This window comes from Oryx dammah, unplaced genomic scaffold (assembly GCF_014754425.2).
Source record: "Oryx dammah isolate SB20612 unplaced genomic scaffold, SCBI_Odam_1.1 HiC_scaffold_5, whole genome shotgun sequence".
Classification (NCBI taxonomy): domain Eukaryota; kingdom Metazoa; phylum Chordata; class Mammalia; order Artiodactyla; family Bovidae; genus Oryx; species Oryx dammah.
Window position 1 is genome coordinate 86,856,788 of NW_024070189.1, and position 20,840 is coordinate 86,877,627.

Sequence of the window (20,840 nt, forward strand, 5' to 3'; positions counted from 1 at the left end):
CCAGAATCCAACCATTTCTCACCAATTCCATCATGAAACTGGTTTGACTACCCATCATCTCTCACTTGGATTATATTTCAATAGCCTTGTAACTCGGAGAAGGCAATGGCAACCCACTCCAGTCCTCCTGCCTGGAGAATCCCATGGATGGAGTCTGGTAGGCTATAGTCCATGGGGTCGCCAGGAGTCAGACACGACTGAGTGACTTCACTTTCACTTTTCACTTTCATGCACTGGAGAAGGAAATGGCAACCCACTCCAGTGTTCTTGCCTGGAGAATCCCAGGGACAGAGGAGCCTGTTGGGTTGCACAGAGTCAGACTCGACTGACATGACTTAGCAGCAGCAGCAGCAACAGCCTTGTAACTGATTCCAAAGCGTCCAACTTCGCCCCTGGAAAATCTATTCTCCACCAGCAGTAAGAGTGATTCTCATGAATCATGTCATTTTCCTGCTCAAAACACTCCCATGGCTTCCTATCTTTCTTAAGTGCATATGCCCATGCTTGTACAATGGTATCCTGTAAGGCCCTACATGACAGTCCTACTTCTAACCTAGCCATCTTGGCCTCCTTACTCCTCCTTACTGATGCCCAAGCATCAGGCTTACTCCTTTGCCTCTACCTGTAAAATTCTTGTCTCAGATGGTTATACCAAATTTCCTCTGTATCTCTGGGTCATATGTGACTTTATCAGGAGCTTTCTTGACGATCCTAAAAAAATTTGTAATCCTCCATTCAGCACTCCATAAAAACCTTCCTCTTCTTTTTCTTCATAGTACTTATTACCATCTAAAATCTTATACATTCATTTATTTGCTGCCCCATGATCTAGAGAGTTGCTTTTTTTCACTCTTATCCTCAGTTGCTAGAAGAGGCCTGCCACATTACAGGCCCTCAAATATTTATTTATTGAATGGATAAATGACCTTAGATCTTTTTTTAGGCAATAAGCTTCTTAAAAAGAGCTAAAGTCAATCTTATGTGGCAGCCTGGATGGGAGGGGAGTTTTGGAGGAGAATGGATACATATATGTATGGCTGAATCCCTTTGCTGTTCACCTAAAATTATCACAGCATTGTTAAATAGGCTATACCCCAATACCCCAATACACAATAAAAAGTTTAATAAAAAAAAAAAAAGAACTGAAGTCTACTTTGCGTCTCCCAGGTCACTTTGTAGGGTACCTGCACAGAGTCTGTTAATTTCTCTGCCAAATGAATAAAGACAATGCTTAAGCAAGAGAATAAGATTCAAAGGAAAATAAAAAATAAAAACAAACCATAGACATGGTTATGCTTACCTGTTCTATTGCACTCTTTAATTTGTTCATGTGGCTTTCAAACAGAGGAAAATGTGAAAAAAAGAATTCATTAAACTTGTTACTTTCATCTTCATCTTTGGATAATGAAAAGATTACCCCAATTGCAATCTTCTTTTTCCTCACAATTCCTGGGTTAGGGCCACAGCTTTCATCTGACAGATTAAAGCTTTCTTCTACAGACCTTAAAAATAAATTTTTTTTTAATTTTATAAATATGAAAATGATTAAATTCACAATTCAATCTCCTTGGTAATTAAATGTAGGCAAGCTAAAGGTCTTATAGTGTTTTATCAAGTAAACATAAAAATTGATATCAACTATATATATCTTTGAGAAATATACTGGCTATTCCTCTATATTCCTATTTTTGTAAGAAACTTTAATAGAGTCAGATTGGAAACGTTTTTGTTCAACTATGGAAACAGTAACAGACTTAATTTTGGGAGGCTCCAAAATCACTGCAGATGGTGACTATAGCCATGAAATTAAAAGACGCTTGCTCCTTGGAAGAAAAGTTATGACCAACCTAGACAGCATATTAAAAAGCAGAGACATTATTTTGCCAACAAAGGTCCAACCAGTCAAAGGTATGGTTTTTCCAGTAGTCGTGTATGGATGTGAGAGTTGGACTATAAAGGAAGTTGAGTGCCGAAGAATTGATGCTTTTGAACTGTGATGTTGGAGAAGACTCTTCAGAGTCCCTTGAACTGCAGGGAGATCCAACCAGTCCATCCTAAAGGAAATCAGTCCTGAATATTCATTGGTAGGACTGATGCTGATGCTGAAACTCCAATACTTTGGCCAGCTGATGCAAAGAACTGACTCAGTGGAAAAGACCCTGATGCTGGGAAAGACTGAAGGTGGGAGGAGAAGGGGGTGACAGAGAATGAGATGGTTGGTTGTCATCACCAACTCAATGGACGTGAATTTGAGTAAACTTTGGGAGTTGGTGATAGACAAGAGAGGCCTGGCGTGCTGCAGTCCATAGGGTCGCAAAGAGTCAGACACAACTGAGCAACTAAACTGAACTGAAAAAAAGTAAGTAACCCCAGTGCAAAACCAACCTAAAAGAGCCTGAATTTCAAGGTTTATAGACGAGTGTAATTTCTTCACTGTTCTAGAATCTGCTTCTCCCCCTTTGATTCCATAAGTAAAGTCAAAGATGAAGGAATAAAGGGAGTGAATAAAAAAGGAATCAAGCTTCATCATCTTTACTTATACTTAACATAGATTAAAAACAAAATTTCAAGAATGAATGAATTTGCCTAAATAGAAACGTGAAAAACTAGAATATCAAAGCATGCAATAAATGGACCAATGACTAAAACAGAAGAGTTAAAACTATAAAACCTTTAAAAGAAAATATAGAATAAAAGCTTCATGACATTGGATTTGGCAGTGATTTCGTGCCTGGAAAATCCCATGGATGGAGGAGCCTGGAAGGCTGCAGTCCATGAGGTCGCTGAGGGTCAGACACGACTGAGCGACTTCACTTTTACTTTCAGGATGACACCAAAAGTAAGGCAGCAAAGGAAAAAAATAAATCGGGCGACACAGAAATTAAGAACTGCTGTGTACAAAAAAGATCTTCACAACCCAGATAATCATGATGATGTATTCACTAATCTAGAGGCAGACATCTTGGAAGTGAAGTCAAGTGGGCCTTAGAAAGCATCACTACAAACAAAGCTAGTGGAGGTGATGGAATTCCAGTTGAGCTGTTTCAAATCCTGAAAGATGATGCTGTGAAAGTGCTGCACTCAATATGCCAGCAAATTTGGAAAACTCAGCAGTGCCCACAGGACTGGAAAAGGTCAGTTTTCATTCCAATTCCAAAGAAAGGCAATGCAAAAGAATGCTCAAACTACTGCACAATTGCACTCATCTCACACGCTAGTAAAGTAATGCCCAAAATTCTCCAAGCCAGGCTTCACCAATACGTGAACTGGGCAATTCCAGATGTTCAAGCTGGTTTTAGAAAAGGCAGAGGAACCAGAGATCAAATTGCCAACATCCGCTGGATCATCAAGAAATCAAGAGAGTTCCAGAAAAACATCTATTTCTGCTTTATTGACTATGCCAAAGCCTTTGACTGTGTGTGGATCACAATAAACTGTGGGAAATTCTGAAAGAAATGGGAATACCAGACCACCTAACCTGCCTCTTGAGAAATCTGTATGTAGGTCAGGAAGCAACAGTTAGAACTGGACATGGAACAACAGACTGGTTCCAAATAGGAAAAGGAGTACGTCAAGGCTGTATACTGTCACCCTGCTTATTTAACTTATATGCAGAGTACATGATGGAAACGCTGGACTGGAAGAAACACAAGCTGGAATCAAGATTGCCAGGAGAAATATCAATAACCTCAGATATGCAGATGACACCACCCTTATGGCAGAAACTGAAGAGGAACTAAAAAGCTTCTTGATGAAAGTGAAAGAGGAGAGCGAAAAAGTTGGCTTAAAGCACAACATTCAGAAAACGAAGATCATGGCATGAGGTCCCATCACTTCATGGGAAATAGATGGGGAAACAGTAGAAAGTGTCAGAGTTTATTTTTGGGGGCTCCCAAATCACTGCAGATGGTGACTGAAGCCATGAAATTAAAAGACGCTTACTCCTTGGAAGAAAAGTTATGACCAACCCAGACAGTATATTCTAAAGCAGAGACATTACTTTGCCGACTAAGGTCCATCTAGTCAAAGCTATGGTTTTTCCTGTGGTCATGTATGGATGTGAGAGTTGGACTGTGAAGAAGGCTGAGCGCCGAAGAATTGATGCTTTTGAACTGTGGTGTTGGAGAAGACTCTTGAGAGTCCCCTGGACTGCAAGGAGATCCAACCAGTCCATTCTGAAGGAGATCAGCCCTGGGATTTCTTTGGAAGGAATGATGCTAAAGCTGAAGCTCCAGTACTTTGGCCACCTCATGCGAAGAGTTGACTCATTGGAAAAGACTCATGCTGGGAGAGATTGGGGGCAGGAGAAGGGGACAACCGAGGATGAGATGGCTAGATGGCATCACGGACTCGATCAACGTGAATCTGAGTGAACTCCGGGAGTTGGTGATGGACAGGGAGGCCTGGCGTGCTGCAATTCATGGGGTTGCAAAGAGTCGGACACGACTGAGCGACTGAACTGAACTGAATTGAACTGTGTATCTAAAGCGGTTTCCCAGGTGGCTCAGTGATAAAGAATCTGACTGCCAGTGTAGGAGATGTAGGCTCAAGCCCTGGGTCAGGAAGATCTGGAGGAGGGAACGGCAACCCACTCCAGTATTCTTGCTTGGGAAATCTCACAGACAGAGGAGCCTGGCGGGCTACAGTCCATAGGGTCACAGAGTCCAGAGTCAGATACGACTGAGTGACTGAACACAAACGCACAAGTACCGAAAGACGTATCAACAAAATAAAACAGCAACCAATGGAATGGTATAAAATATTTCAAAACATGTATCCGATAAGGGATTGATATTCATTAGTATATAAAGAACTACTACTACAACAACAATACATCTGATTAAAAAATGAGTAAAACACCTGAACAGATATATCTCCAAAGAAAACATACACATGGCCAATAAGTGTATGAAAACAACATCACTAGCTATTAGAGAAATGCAAATCAAAATTACAATGAGATATCATTCTACACCCATACAGATGGTTATTAATTTTTAAAAATGGAAATTAACTACTGATGAGGATGTGAAGAAATTAGAACTCTTGTGCATTTCTAGTGGTTGGGTGGGGGCGGTGAGGAGATAGGACGGGGGAGTTAAAGTCCCTGGCAGTCCACTGGTTAGGACTTCATGCTTCCAATGAAAGGGGCACAGATTCAATCCCTAGTCAGAGAACTAAGATCCAGCATGCAGCTTGGCACAAAAAAAAAAAAAAAAACTGGCCATTTTTAGTGGGAATGTAAGTAAAACAGTGGGGCATTTTGATGAAAAATATAGCAGTTCCTCAAAAACAATTACGATACAATGCAGGAATTCCACTTCTGGGTATATAAGGATAAATATTTTATGATTCCACTTATATGATATGTAGTCAAATTTAAAAAGAAAAAATTGCATAGTAGTTGCCAGGAGCTAAAGGGAGGAAGGAATGGGGGAATTACTGCCTAATGTCTACAGAGGTTCAGTTCAGTTCAGTCGCTCAGTCGTGATCCGCTCTTTGTGACCCCATGGACTCATGCAGGGTTCAGATGGGGGAGATTAAAAAAGTTCTAAATGTGAATGGTCATGGATGCACAACAATGTGAAGGTACTTAACACCACTGAACTACACTGATAATAATGGTTAAAATGGTATATTGTATGTTATGCATAACGTAACACAATTTTTAAAAAAGTAATACACTTTAAAATTTTCTAGTTGCAGACTTTAAAAATACAAAACACATGTCCAGGCTCTTAACATACAAAATTGTGTTTAAGGAACTATTCAATCTTGTGGTAAAGTAAAAGTTCCAACTTACCATCTAGGAAATACCCCATTCTCTAAACTTGTTGTTTGGCTACGTCGCCAGCGTCGCTGATAGCTACTGGCACAACTTCGGGTAAGTGAGGAGTTTGGAGAGGGAAATGGTGTAATAAGCAAGCTGCTGAGAGATGCTGTCAAGTCAGAATAAGAACAAGTACAAAGTTAATAATAACTAAAAACAGGAACAAATTTCTTTTTAATAAATTTAAACGCTGACTCAAAATTTCCATTTTGCTGAATGAAGCTCTAAAATCTCCATTAAAAAAAATATATATCATTGTTGGAGCAAGGTCCTAGAAAAAAAATCACATAATAAAAGTGATTCAGCAAGAGATCCTGATACCCTTTTGCCATCCTCACTTTTTCCCACCCCACGCCAGAAGAAAATGCTATTTTGAAATAAATCTTTATTCCTTTGGTGATGACACTGTCTCCAAGCTTAGATGAACCTCTCTGTACAGGTCTATCTCAGAACACCTCATACAATAAACTAAGATTATTTTTCTCGCTAATCTCTCATTAGAACCTGTGCTCTTTAAGGATATAATCTGAGTGGGTGTTTTTTTGTTTTTTTCTTAAATCCTCAGAATGTTTCAATAAAACTTTGTCAGACAAATTTTGGAAGAGTAGATATCTCAAAGAAATATGTATAACACTGGTTCAAAATACCTAAGTTTCTCTGGGCAAGAGACAGTCTGACATTTTAAACCCAGTTAGGAGAAAACACGAAGGTGATGGCACCCCACTCCAGTACTCTTGCCTGGAAAATCCCATGGATGGAGGAGCCTGGTAGGCTGCAGTCCATGGGGTCGCTAAGAGTCGGACACAACTGAGCGACTTCACTTTCACTTTTCACTTTCATGCATTGGAGAAGGAAATGGCAACCCACTCCAGTGTTCTTGCCTGGAGAATCCCAGGGACAGGGGAGCCTGGTGGGCTGCCGTCTATGGGGTCGCACAGAGTCGGACACGACTGAAGCGACTTAGCAGCAGCAGGAGGGAGAAAACAGATGTAAGCAAATGTATTTTTTCTACTATGCTATTTAAGTAGTCTCTTGAGCAATATTATTTTTCTGACTAAGTGTGTATTCATCCAGGCCATGCTCCATCAGGCACATTTTTACTAGTAGACATGAAAAAAATTTTAATTTAAAATACTTCTCTCTGCTGTTTCTACAATTCTCTTGTTAGGCTACTATCAATACCAACAAACTGTACACATGAAATTAAATGATTAAAACAGATTAAAAAGGAAATCAATGTCAGGTAACAGTGATCTCATAAAAACCGGATTAACACATGAACCTATCATTACCAGAGCGTGCTATGCCACTGTCTCTGTCCTCATTCAGGTCTCTTCCAGGCATGTCCATTGGGTTGCTGTGAACTGTGAATCAAGACAAAAGCGTGACTTATAAAACACAGTGCTGTTTAGGTTGATGTTCCTTTTAAAACAGCAAACTAAATCATGCTCATCTCATTGCATTCCTTTATTTTTTTCAACAGCATGGCACAAACCCAACACCAAGAGCTATTCTTCAGTTGAACAAGCTTTGAGATCTATGTGTAAACAATCTGTGACATAATATATAAAGAAGAAAAGGGTGACTAGAATAAGCATTTTAGAAGCACATTCAATGACATGAATATATTCACAATACACTACTACATGATAAAAAGGCGAGCTACTGACCAGTAAGAACAATAGCTGCTGAGGCGAAGTGATTGGCATATGATGGTTAATCTACTGTTCTGCCTATATAAATGTATGTTTTAAAGTTCTATAATAAAAATTAAGAAAACTGAACAGTATAATCCCAATTTCATTTTAAAACAAACAAAAACTAAGGAGGTATTTCTGGTTGACAAGATGGCTAATACATATTTTTTGCCTATTTCTCGTATTTTCCAAATTTTCTATACTGTATATACATTGTTTATATTTCTAAGGAAAATACATACTAATTAAAACAGGAAGTTGGATACAACTTCCTGGATACAGAAGCATGAACACAGCCTACAATCATCTATTTAGTGATATCAATATAAACAAATATAGTCAGAGATGCCTTTTATAGAATATAATGGTGCTTGTTCATCTGAATCTTAGCTCCAAGAGAATCATTCTTATGGAATAGTGTAGATCAGAAATTGCACAACAGTATTTTCTGTGATTGATGAACTAACTATATGATACAAAAGCTACTCAGCCATGGAAACAAGACAGTATCACGTTAGAAATTCAACTGGTATTTTAAGAAATAATGTTCATACTATATTTTGGTTTAGGATTCTAAAGTTAAAATCATTATTACATAATAAGGCAAGAAATGACAAACTGAAATTTCATGAAAATGTCATTTCTACTCATAACTTAGTTTCTGGGAACCTTAACAACATATTCAATAGAAAGATATTAAGTTCTTAACTGCACACCTTCCCCAAATGCATTTCTCTACTCTCTTGTTTCCACAGCGTAACTATGAATTCTAGCCTCTGGGGCACACCAACTAGTCTACCCACACAGCACATGGCAAACCTGCAAAGAAAGAGGCGCTCCTGATCAGGCGGAGCGGACCCTGTTCAGAGAACGCCCGCCTGGGGCTGCAGAACTGTGAAAGACCTACATGGCAAAAACGTAAAATACATATGAAAGAGGGCTGTTAGAGAAGCCACAATGCGTCAGGAATAAAAGGTGAGCTAAGGCAGCACAAAAGCAGACCAACAGATATGAATGGAAATCTTTAAACTAAGTAAGAATAATTCAAGCTGACTTCCTATTTTTGAAACACGATGGTTTCCCTCTGGCCATGGCTTATGACACCATAACAATTTCATGCCTATTAAGTCTACATATAGTAATAAAAGGTAAAAATTATTTTATAAGCTTCCACTATATAAGGTAAAAATTATTTTAAATGTTCAATCTTTTCTCATCTAAAACAATATTTTTAAAGATTAAAAAAGCACAGTGATGTTATATATATAATTTGATATTTGCCAAATGAATTTATCCTTTAAAAAATCAATTTTAATATTATAGTACTGTGTAACTAAAATTAAGAAGAAAACCACCTAAGCGCTTGGCTAAAAAAATTGGACACAACATAAAACAAAGGGCAAATAAAGAAAAGCGGTCTACTGACAAATAAGTATGGATCTGATTTTTCTAAACTAGTGCTAAATTATAAATTAATGGGAGAAACCAGAGTTCCTAGAGCAGAGGTCAGCCACTATGGAAGCAGGAAAGCCAATGCAGCCTGTCAGGGCCAGACTCCCAGCTGCTCAAGGTAGTAGCTGCCACACACTTGACCAAGAGAAGGTTTAAGAGTCTGAAGACCAAGAGAGCATAACATTACAGCCTGGAAGCAAGCACCTGAGTTACTTATTAGTTAGGGTTAATCCAGATGGCCTGAAGAGCCACCTGGGAGGTTGATCTAGGACAGAACTGACAGCTTTACTGTTTTAAAAAGTGACAAATGTATTTTTAAATTGTTAATAGGTATTTTTCTAGAACAAGAGTTTCTATAATTACAGTGAATGTGCAACAATCCTTCCATGTTTCATTGTTCAGTTCTTTCTTCAACTTTTCCTATTTACCTCAAAACTTACCTGCTCTCTTTAATCTCATTACTTACTCCTCCTTACTCTGAGTATATGACTTTGTCTCCTACAGTATGCATATGTATATGTGTGTACACAAGAAGAATCACCATATGCGAACTCTTGTTTTCCTATACTGCTATCTCCGGACTTAATTCTTACTCATCCCTGCCTCCTTCCTGCCTGAGCAGTAATAATAGGTAACATCATTCAAGCCTTTCTTTGTGTGAGGCCTTAGTGAAAAATCCCAAGATGGGTCTCTCTCCCTCCCTTTCAAAGCTAATTCTAAATCAGCTAGACCCTTCAAAAATCTCACTTTACCAGTATCACCTCTATTTCCAACCTCATTTTCCTTATAAACCTCCTTTTCCATCAACATTTAAATACTGTCAGAACTCTTCTCCCTTCTCCCCATATATCTAATCCTATAGTTCAACAGTTCTTAAAATGTGGTCCAAGCACCCTCTTCGGGGACCCTGCAACCCTTTCATGGGGTTACATGTTATTACTGGTGTACTTCTCCCAACAAACTTCTCAACAACTCTTTATCCTTACTGACACAATCTTATTCTAGGTCCCCATTATGTGTCACTGGACTATTATAAGCAGTCTTCTAATATGGATCTTTTCTCAATCCCACTGGCTCATCTGAGTCCTTTCCCAAAGCAATTAGAATATTCTTTTGCAGATACAAATCTGATCTGATCATGTTTCTATATTCTGAAAACTCCTCTGTGATGACCTTGAGAATGCACCACAAAGGTCTCTAGCTATAAGAATGGAAACTGGCCAAGCACCCCAGCTGCTGTGTTTTTAAATCCGTTGCCAGATTTGGACAAGGTCACATACCCCATAGCCTGCTCCTAGTCAATGACTGAACACAGCAGGTATAACAAGGTAAAGCCCATTTTAGCAAGACATGGGTCACTTCTGACAACCAAGTATAACTCAAAGACTTGTCCACAGCCTTATCAAACCTTCCCTGGACTAGTGTGGCATGCTAAAACATGTCCACTCAAGCTTTTATTCCTCTCCTTCAATTAAGGTCGAACTTACACCATAATCTGAGGGGTCTCTGAACCCTTCCCAGCTTCCTCTTCATTTCTCTCATGAAATAATAATAAATATTATTATTTATTAATACTAAAATCTGTGCATGTTTAATCTTATCTTGGAACCTGTTAAAAATCAGGTGGAAGACCCAAACTAACACATTCTTCCTGGCACCCAACTGCTCAAAGAATAACTTGAAGTTTCTCAGTGTGGCGGCCCACAATCTCCGTCATGATCTGACTCTTGTTCATGTCTTTACTTCTTTTCACTTCCTTTAACTCATATTCACACTGTGCTCCACCCACATTGATTTATTCACATTCTTTCTACACTCACTGTACCTATTGCACTTAGGTCTATGAACATACTATTGCTTTTTCCTAGGACATTTCTTCTCCCAACTGTCAGGCAAATTCTTCAAGTTTAAGCTCACTTCTTTAAGAAAGCCTTTTCTGACTCTCTAAAACTGAACACGGTGCTCCTGCTCATTTCTAACACATCATGCTCTTATTCTTACCCAAGAATTAACTACAGTATACTATAACTGAATACTGTATCACAGTATACAATTTCACTAACTATAAATCCAATGAGGCAGGAACTGTGTTCATCACTGTTTTCTCAGGGCCTAGCAGAGTCCCTGGCATATAATAAGTGCTTGATAAATATTTGTTGATTAATTGAAAATTTAAAGAAAATAAGAAATGATATTCAAAGATCCTTGATTCACAATTAAGAATGTACAAGAAAAAGCTGTTCATGAAAAAGTCTATGCTTTGTTAAATGTATTACTTTTGTATTTCATATTAAAACAGAAAAGCTGAGTATATCTAGCATCTATGGTGTACTTTACCTTTATACATGATAATGGATTTGTATTATTAAACAGCTTTTAATAAGCTCCTTTAACTTTAAAAAGTGTCAAATTATTTAAAAAAGCACTTCTGTCATATTTTTACTTTATTAAAATGAATGAAATAATCAAGTTAAGAAAAAGTAGAACTTCTATTTTTCTATAAAATGCATGCTTTCTGAATCACATGCCAGACACTGTAACTAGTCCACAGTATGTAGTTAATAAATGGTTGCTATTTGAATGAACATGAGTTATTAAAAATATATACTGCTATTAGAGTTGGGAAAAAAAAACTTTTCAACTAACATGTATAACTGGTATCTATTGACTGAAATTACAAATAAAAGTTTTTACTAAACAGGGAATGAGGAAAGTATTCATCCTATGCTAACTGCTGTCTACTCTGACACACTACGGTTCTTTATGCACTGGAAATATGGTCAGAAGTAATTTAGCTGATCTTCATAAGATACAACAAAGGACCAGATATTTTAGAAATAGTTTGTCTCTTTAAAATGCTGAACTTAAATAACAAATGGCTTCCCCAGTAGCTCAGTTGGTAAAAAATCTGCCTGCAATGCAGGAGACCCCAGTTCAATTCCTGGGTCGGGAAGATCTCCTGGAGAAGGGACAGGCCACTCCAGTATTCCTGGGCTTTCCTGGTGGCTCAATTGGTAAAGAATCCGCCTGTAAGGTAGGAGACCTGGGTTTGATCCCTGGGTTGGGAAGATCCCCTGGAGGAGCACCTGGCAACCCAGTCCAGTATCCTTGCCTGATGAATTCCACGGACAGAGAAGCCTGGCCGGCTACAGTCCACGGGGTGGTAGAGTCAGACACGACTCAGCGACTTTCACTTTCAAATAATAAGAACAAACTAACCAAATTACCAAATGAGCTACTATTATAATAGATCTCTTAAGAAACATCAAATTTTGAATATCTGCTCATCTGAATTACAAGTCACAAAAACAAGCACCATTTTAAAATTACTTTATATGGTTGTGGAAAAGGAAAGGGAGAAAGTATAATCCCTGTCTCCCTCAGCTGAACTATTCAAGAGAACTACTAAGGGCTTTTTACCCCAACAAAAGTACTTGCAAAGACACATCAAAATTAAAAACAAAAAACAAATCAGATATTTCTTCAGCTGTTCCCTTTTTTTAAGACACAAAATAAACACTAACTTCAAATATAAGAAAATTATATTTTTCAAATAATACAAATATTATAAAACTTGCAATTTAAATCCCTTTTCCACTTCTAATATTTGAAATCCTTTGGTGTTCTAACAGATCTACATTAGTAAGAACATTTTTAGAACATACAAAACCATTTTACCTATATTTCCAAGTAGTCCATTAATGACTGTATTATCGGCCTTTAATGTACTGTTGTCCTGATTAATGAATTCAAGACTGTCTTGAAGCCTAAGGGGAAGGAGGAAAAAAATGAATACCAAATCTATTTTATACTCTTAATGGCAATTCTTTGTATACCTCAATAAAATTTTAAGTGAAAAACATTGTATTTAAGTTTCCCTATCAGTACTATAAACTAGTCATTTAAATTAGGCGTTGGGTACAGCGTGAGGGTTAAATTAAGCCTGCTGCCTGTTTCTATAAATTAAATTTTATTGGAATACAGTTACACCCAAGTGTTTGTCAACAGATGAATGGATAAAAAAGACTGTCATGTTTATGTATGATGTGTGTGTACAGACACTGGACTAGTATTCAGTCATGAAAAAAAGAGGAAAGCCTGCCATTTGCAACAACATAGTTGTTCCTGCAGAATGTGGAGCTAACATACTGGGAACTAGGAGGCACAACCAAAAAATTAAAATAAATACAAATTTTAAACTTATTTTAATTTAAAAATAAAAAAAAACATGAAAAAGTGATGGTTACCAAGGACTGGGAGGAATGGAAAAGAGAACATAATGGTCAAAGGGTACAAACTTTCAGTTATAAAATTAACAAGTTCTGGATGTCAATGTACCACTAACTAATAATACCACATTATCAATACTGGAAAGCTGCTAACAGAGTAAATTTTAAAAAATTCTCACCACAGAAAAAAGAAATGGTAATTATGTGACGATGGCAGTGTTAGCTAAGGCTATGGTAGTAATTATTCTGCAACATTTAATTGTATCGAATCATGGTATGTTTCAATAGAACTAGGAGGGAAAATCTGGCTTCCATTAACTTTCAAACTTAAGGGATAGAAGAAAATCTGAATTTACGCTGCAGTCCTAAAAGCAGCTTATTAGCTTTCATACTTTGCAGATCTTAAACAATTCCTTTCTCCTTTCACCCATAACTACTTACGTATTGAGACTTCCACAGATGCTGCTGCCAGTCCGTGCAGTAAAAACTTTGCTGAGCATGAGCTGTGGAGGGGAACTATGAAGAAAAAGAGAGGGATAGACAGAAATCAAAACTGAATCAAAAGGATCTCTTCAATTTATTATAAATAAAAATGTTTAAGTCACAGAGATGTTATAGCATAGTTATAACAGCCATGAAGTAGCATTAAACCCATAAAACATGATAAACTGAGTATCTAGCATGCTCTGAGTGGAGGCTATAAGAAATTCTCCCATCTTTAAGAAAAACTGAGTATTTTTAAATGGATTCATTAAGAAAAATCAGAAAATCCCTCACCGGATCTGATGAATTTTTAAGGTGGATCCTTTGTAGCTCATTGCTACTGAGCCAAACATCATCTCTCCAAGCATATTGGCATCAGAAGAGCACCGAGAACCCTAAACGATAAGCATAAACATTAACAAAATCATTGAATTTAAAACCTATTTCAAATACTAATTTTTATCAAAAATTTCTCCCCGATGGCTCAGCAGAAAAGGATCTGCCTGTACTGCAGGAGACGCAGGAGATCCAGGTTCAGTCCCTGGGTTAGGAAGATACCTGGAGAAGAAAATGGCAACCTACTGCAGTATTCTTGCCTGGAAAATACCATGGACAGAGAAGCCTGTCAGGCTACAGTCCATATGGTCGCGAAGAGTTGGACACGACTGAGCACACACACAGTTTCCACAGCTCTCACTGCAGTTATTCTACACAACGTTTTTTTTTAAGTTATTTGACATTGTATATATACTGCTCTGCAGCTTAATTTTCTTCATTTTACACTGTCTTACAGATCTAAGTATACTGTTATATACAGAGTCTTTTTAAGAGCTGCATAGTGTTCTGCTATATGGAAATACCAGTTTATCAAGCCAGTTCCCCTTACTGACATACTGACAGGTATTTAAGTCACTTTCTGTTTTTTGCTACTATAAATAACGCTCAAATATCCTTAACCATATATTATGCATATGCAATGTTTCTCCACGACAGATAACAAGAAGTAGAATTCACTGAACATGCAGAACAGATTTTATCATTCCTACCATGCAAAAACAGGCAATCACAAAAAGGGTAATTTGGACATATTCTGCATTCTTTAAAAAACATTTACTTTAAACATCAGAATGTCTTGTTTATAAAGAATTCTGTTTTTAAAATTATTTCTTTCAATTATTCTTTAACTGTCCTCATAGGAGTCAAAAAATCTAAAAACTGACTCAGGCACTGGTTACTATCTAGATACTATAGCAAATACTACTAGTTACCCAACAACCCACCAAATATCTTATTTCTTATTTTCTGAAGTCCAATTTGTTTCATGGAAGCAATTTGCCCAAGTGAAAAAAAACTGCATTTCAGAGCCTCCTTTGCAGATAGAAGGTTTAGAGTTAGTCTCTATATTCAAAGAGTTAAACCAATGGTTATAGTGGTAGCTTTCAGAACTATCCATTTATATGCATCCAACACAGTCCTGGTCAATGGAATATAAATAGAAATCACTATAGATAGAGATGCTATAAGAGGAGCACAAGCCACAAGTATGTACCTGTTAGCTCTAAGTAGAAAGACAAGCAAGCATCAGTCTCTGAGGCCATCTTGAAGCCCATACATTATCATGCCTAGATGGCCTCTCTCCAGACTTGCCATATGTAGAAAATCACTGTTTCACAAGGTGACCCAATGCAATTACTAACCAATACAATTATATGATAAAACAACTGATAAGGAAGAGGACCTATAACTAAGATAGCAAATAAGGATCATGCACAAATTTCACTAAGCCATTCTACCACAGGAAATCAAAAAATAGAGAAGTTTTTAAAAATAACTAAAAGATTCTTCTGAAGATAACAATAAAGTGATGAGGACCACAATTTTATAAGTGGAAGCCAGGGAATATATATAATGTGATTCTCTTTTACTCTTTTGCTTGTTACTACCTGCCTTGGGTTCAAAAATCTGTATATTTACATTCTGTCATCTTTCTTAAGAACATCTTCAAATAGCAATCCATTTCATTATACATATTATTTTTTATATTTGTTTCTATACATTCATTGACATTTTTTCTTTCTTAGTGCTGTAGTCTTAATTTTGTTTTAATAAAGGCACAAAGTTATTTTAAGGAAAAAAAGTCACTTTTATATACCTAGGTTACTAAAGAAGCAACTCATCTATTCTTGGGATTTGGTTAAGACAAAATTTTTTTTCCAGGCACAGAAGTTTGGGAATTAAGAACAGTTTAGAAAGAGTAGAATAATTTTTTAAATGATGAAGTGGCTTGTTTTTCTTTTAAGATCAACAATGCCAATCTTTCTTGGCAACCTAAATTGCTTCTGGATAACGAGAGAAATGAGAATTTTCTCTTACAAGCTGATTTCTGTTACAATGCATCTAACACATTTTATTTTGACTAAAAATAGTATTTCTTATATCAAGCAAGCTACACAAATTTAAATATCAAAGCATTTATACATTTTAATACAAAAGTAGAAAAGAATCCTCAGGAGGCAAAATTCAGTAAAAATTAACTGGTACCTAAGTTTTATAAAACCAGGTATCAATAGCTTGCTATCAAAGGTTCTCTCTACCTGTTCTAATACATACCAAATAGTTATCATGACTGTCACTGATGTGTTATATATTTTAATGTGTCATAATCTATAATTAAAGTTATAATTAAGAAAATAATTTTTTTAGAAATTTTTTTTATTTGAAAGGTCAATTCTTTGTAAGTACTCACTGCTGAATGCAATAATCTGTAATACCCTATAAATCAAAGATGATGTTCTACTTACATGAAATAACATTTTATCAAGTGTAGTGAACTATATGTTATAATAATTCAATTCCTTCTTGCTTTAAAAAAAAAAAAAAAGCAGATTTCCAAGACCATGAACCTACTCTCAGAACATCTGGACATATGACCTGGGAATCAGTACTTAAAAAACTTTAGGAATTTTTAATGTAAAATGAGAATTACAATCATACACTGCTTCCAAACAGTAGAGTTTCTACTATTTGGATCCATTTGTTACTCATATTTAACTGCATAACATTAGAAAGAAAGGAAAGTTTCTACAATTGATGAAATGAGAAAACCTGCAAACTGGCGTAAGTATGATGATCCTATATAATATAGCACAGCACTATTAAGAACTTGTTAGGGTGTCATACCTAAGATGGAAGAAGAACAGAGAAGAGCAGAGAGAACTATGTAGTACCTCATAATATCTGGATTTTTATGACTCAAATCTCTTTCACATATGCCATTTATGTTGATGTTGTATAAGGGTTAGTTTCTATCCAGACACAATTACCTAACTATAAACAATTTAAAAATCCAGGATTCTATTTTAGTACTGCTAAATATAATATACCTGTGTTTCATTCATGCAAGCCTGAATGACACAAATAAATTCACATTAGATGACATTTGCTCAGTTTGATCTTATGTGAAATAAAAACAACTTGTTCTTGTTTAGTCGCTAAATAGTAAGTTTATACAGAAGTTCCTATGTAGTCAACTGGCTGGTGAATTCTATATTTTAGAAGAAGAGCCACATTAATTTTCAAAAATGAAAACTTATTTCATACCAAAGCTGAACTCTATTATTTTATATTTATCTTAATATTTCAATAATTTAAAAGTACATAAAGTAAGGAATGATTCCGGTGGTCTAAAAAATATGAAATGGAAAATAAAGAAGAGAAAATACCCCTGGCTACCTGTGCCTGAAGCTCTTTATACTTGCCCTATCCTATCAAAGTTCATAAACTTACTTATTTAATTATATGTCTCTCCAGCTACACGACAAGCTCCAGAAGGGTAAGGACTAGTCCCAGTTATATTCTCAGTCCCGAGGATGATACACAACATATTGTAGGTACTCAAAAATACTTGTGAATAAATAAATAAATGGCATCAGCGATCTTACCTGATACTTAGGACACTGGTCTTTCACATCTGAAGATGCAGTCAGGGAACTGTCTAAAGAGGAAGAACTGTCTCCTCCAGGTTTCAGCTGGCAGCATTTCCCAAAGACTTTAACTTGAGCGTCACTACAGAGCTTCTGAAATGGAGACATTATTCCCATTCATATTTTAACATATCTTCCACCATATTTAAATTACAGTATAAAAATTTTTGGAAAAACCAAGGATGAAATAATGTAAAATAATATAACTATATCATAATGGTTAATTGCATTTTACTGTATTTTCTCCAGAGCAGTTTTCTGTTCTTTATCTCATAACTATGATATTTGTGGAGTTCTTTTTTACTGTATTTTTCTCATAACAATTATTAAACCAGGAGAAATTTTCTATAATGGTCTACACAATGCTCACTGCTAGGGACTTAATTATATACTGCAGCAGTTTTCAAACTATTTGATCTCAAAAACCTCTTCATGCTCTTAAAACTGTTTAGAATCCCAAAGGCATTTTGTGTTTATGTGACATATATTTACCAGTATTTTCCCATATTGGAAATAAAAAGAGAAAATTTAAATATTTATAAATTTATTTAAATATAACAATATATCCATTATAAGCTAATGTAAGTAACATATTTTTATGGAAACAAATTTGGAAGATGTAGGAATCTGAAGAGAAATGCAAAGGAGACATATTTTAACATATGTACATATATAGATGTGGGCTTCTCTGGTGGTTCAGTGGTAAAGAACCTGCCTGCCAATGCAGGCAACATGGGATTGATCCCTGGGTCGGGAAGATCTCCTAGAAAAGGAAATGGTTAACTCACTCCAGTGTTCTTGCCTTGGAAACCCCATGGACAGAGACGCCTGAGGGCTACAGTCCATGGGGTCGCAAAGAGACAAACATGACCAAGTGACTGAGCACACACATATATATGTAAGTCTAAACTTTTGAAATAAGAATGTATCCACGTACTAGACAGTTATATTTTCAGTAAGAGTTGAGGTTAGGACCAGAAGGTTGTACTGTCTAGTATGGAAGAAGAATGTATTTCAACTTTTTGCTTTATTCATCTTATTTTCCTTTCCACAACAGGTTCTAGAGATTTCAGTACGCATAACTACCAAAGTTGCAATCCACCAAGGTCCTTGATACTCCTAAAAGAACTGAAATGTTAATCACATTTACCAATTGTTCCTTCTTCAAACCCAGTTGGCCTAACTTATCTACTATTGCAAACCACCATTTATCAGTCAACAAAACTGGTGGCTCAGACGGTAGGGAATCTGCCTGCAATACAGGAAACCTGAGTTCAATCCCTGGGTCAGGAAGATCCCTTAGGGAAGGGAATGGCAATCCACTCCAGTATTCTTGCCTAGAGAATCCCATGGACAGTCTCAGTGACTAACACTTTCACTTTTGGGGGCTTCCCAGGTGACACTAGAGGTAAAGAATCCACCGACCAGGCAAGAGACATAGGATAGGTGGGTTTGAGCCCTGCATCAGGAAGATCCCCTGGAGGAGGAAATGGCAACCCACTCCAGTATTCTTGCCTGGAGAATCCCATGGACAGAGGAGCCTAGTGGGTTACAGTCCATGGGGTCGCAAAGAGTCAGACGCCACTGAAAGTGACTTAGCACACATACAAAAGTAGTAGAGTACTGTGTGTACCAAGTACTAGACGAAAGAAGTGAATAAAACAGTTCTTTTCCTTGTAGAACTAAAAATCTAACAGGCAAACGAGACATATAACAAACAGCTAGACAAATCAGTATAGTTAAATATATATTTCAAATATGTCTAATAAAAGTAATAATAATGATAGCAACTGCTAACTCATATAGCACCTAGTATTTATTCTAGGTATTATTCTGTTTTACATATATCTACTCTTTTATTCCTCACAATTCTATGAAGTAGGTACTAATACTAATCCCATTTTACAGATGAAGATGTTAAAGAGCAACGATGTTTATATAAACTTTCCAAGAAAGAACTTAAGTTAATCTAGGCAGATCAAGGAAGTGACATTTAAACTGGGACTACAAAAAAGCATTGGAGTTAAACTGAAAGAAAAATGAGAGGGCAAGAAAGACATTCCAAGCTGAGGTAACTATGTATGTCCAGTCTCTTAATCAAAAAGCAATTTGCTAGAGGCAAGAAAGGGACAAACATACATGAATTCCAAGACTAAAGCATGACTTCTGATGTTAGAAGGTTAATGTCTACCGTGCCATGTCCCCTCACTAGACCATCGTACAATGAAGTTGCTGCTGTTTAGTTTCAAAAAAATTACAACTTCAGAATGGGAAAGAGAAAGATACTGTATAGCTGGGAAGTTGATGGGAGAAAGGGGTGTGGGTGTGTGGGTGTGTGTGTAGCTGGGAAGTTGATGGGAGAAAGGTAGGTGTGTGTGTGTGCGTGTGTGTATAGCTGGGAAGTTGATGGGAGAAAGGTGTGTGTGTGTGTGTGTGTGTGTGTGTGTAGCTGGGAAGTTGATGGGAGAAAGGGGTGTGTGTGTGTGTGTGTAAGAGAGAGAGAGCGAGCTGTTACGTATGTATCTACGCACAATATCTTATCTTCTCTACAACAGGATAATGAAACTAAGTCAGAATTTACATACAGTATATCTTTCCCAATGTTCAATGTGTATCTGCGTTATACATTAACCAGATTCCCTCAAGGTAGGAGGATGTAATCAACCTTTGACAAAACAGTCCCTTTCTTCTGATGCCAGCACTATAATTTTTAAGATTATTGTTTCTTTCTGATCTTGTACAGGGGATCACACTGACTAAAGGCTCATTCTATGCATTCATACCTGACTCTAAAAAAAATCTCTGATGAAGTTTATTTATAATTTTAACTTGCCAATATGATACACGATTGTCTCAAAAATGTGTAAGAGCTGACCAGTGGAACAATTCTCAAAATTTTTGAAAATCTGTCTCCCGGGTTAAAATCCCCAATTTGGCTCAAATAAAATTCTCTTTATTTCTTCTTGACTGTTAACTGAATTTTCATTGACACAAAGAAATCTAGGTCCCACTCTGTCTTTAACTACCCTTTTCCCCTCTCCGTACACTGCTAGTAAGTAAAATTAGTTTTATTGGTTTACTATTGTTCTTCCAGTATTCTTTTTTCAAATATAAGCATATTCTTTTTTCAAATATAAGCGTTTTCTTTTTTCAAATATAAGCGTTT

The 20,840-nt window shown here is 36.6% G+C and overlaps 1 protein-coding gene across 2 annotated transcripts in view; it reads right to left on the bottom strand.

Moving 5' to 3' along the window:
- The window catches only part of FNIP1 (folliculin interacting protein 1), a 124,664-nt gene that overhangs the window by 43,644 nt on the left and 60,180 nt on the right, over positions 1–20,840 (bottom strand). The window contains exons 3-10 of one of the 2 annotated variants that reach the window (XM_040241784.1): positions 17,633–17,767; positions 13,986–14,086; positions 13,650–13,724; positions 12,658–12,746; positions 8,347–8,430; positions 7,123–7,194; positions 5,804–5,939; positions 1,301–1,502 (exon numbers count right to left, since the gene is read on the bottom strand). In XM_040241784.1, coding sequence (XP_040097718.1) covers positions 1,301–1,502; positions 5,804–5,939; positions 7,123–7,194; positions 8,347–8,430; positions 12,658–12,746; positions 13,650–13,724; positions 13,986–14,086; positions 17,633–17,767 — 894 coding nt within the window. The remainder of the gene's footprint in view (positions 1–1,300; positions 1,503–5,803; positions 5,940–7,122; positions 7,195–8,346; positions 8,431–12,657; positions 12,747–13,649; positions 13,725–13,985; positions 14,087–17,632; positions 17,768–20,840) is intronic. The other variant, XM_040241786.1, reaches the window with a different exon arrangement.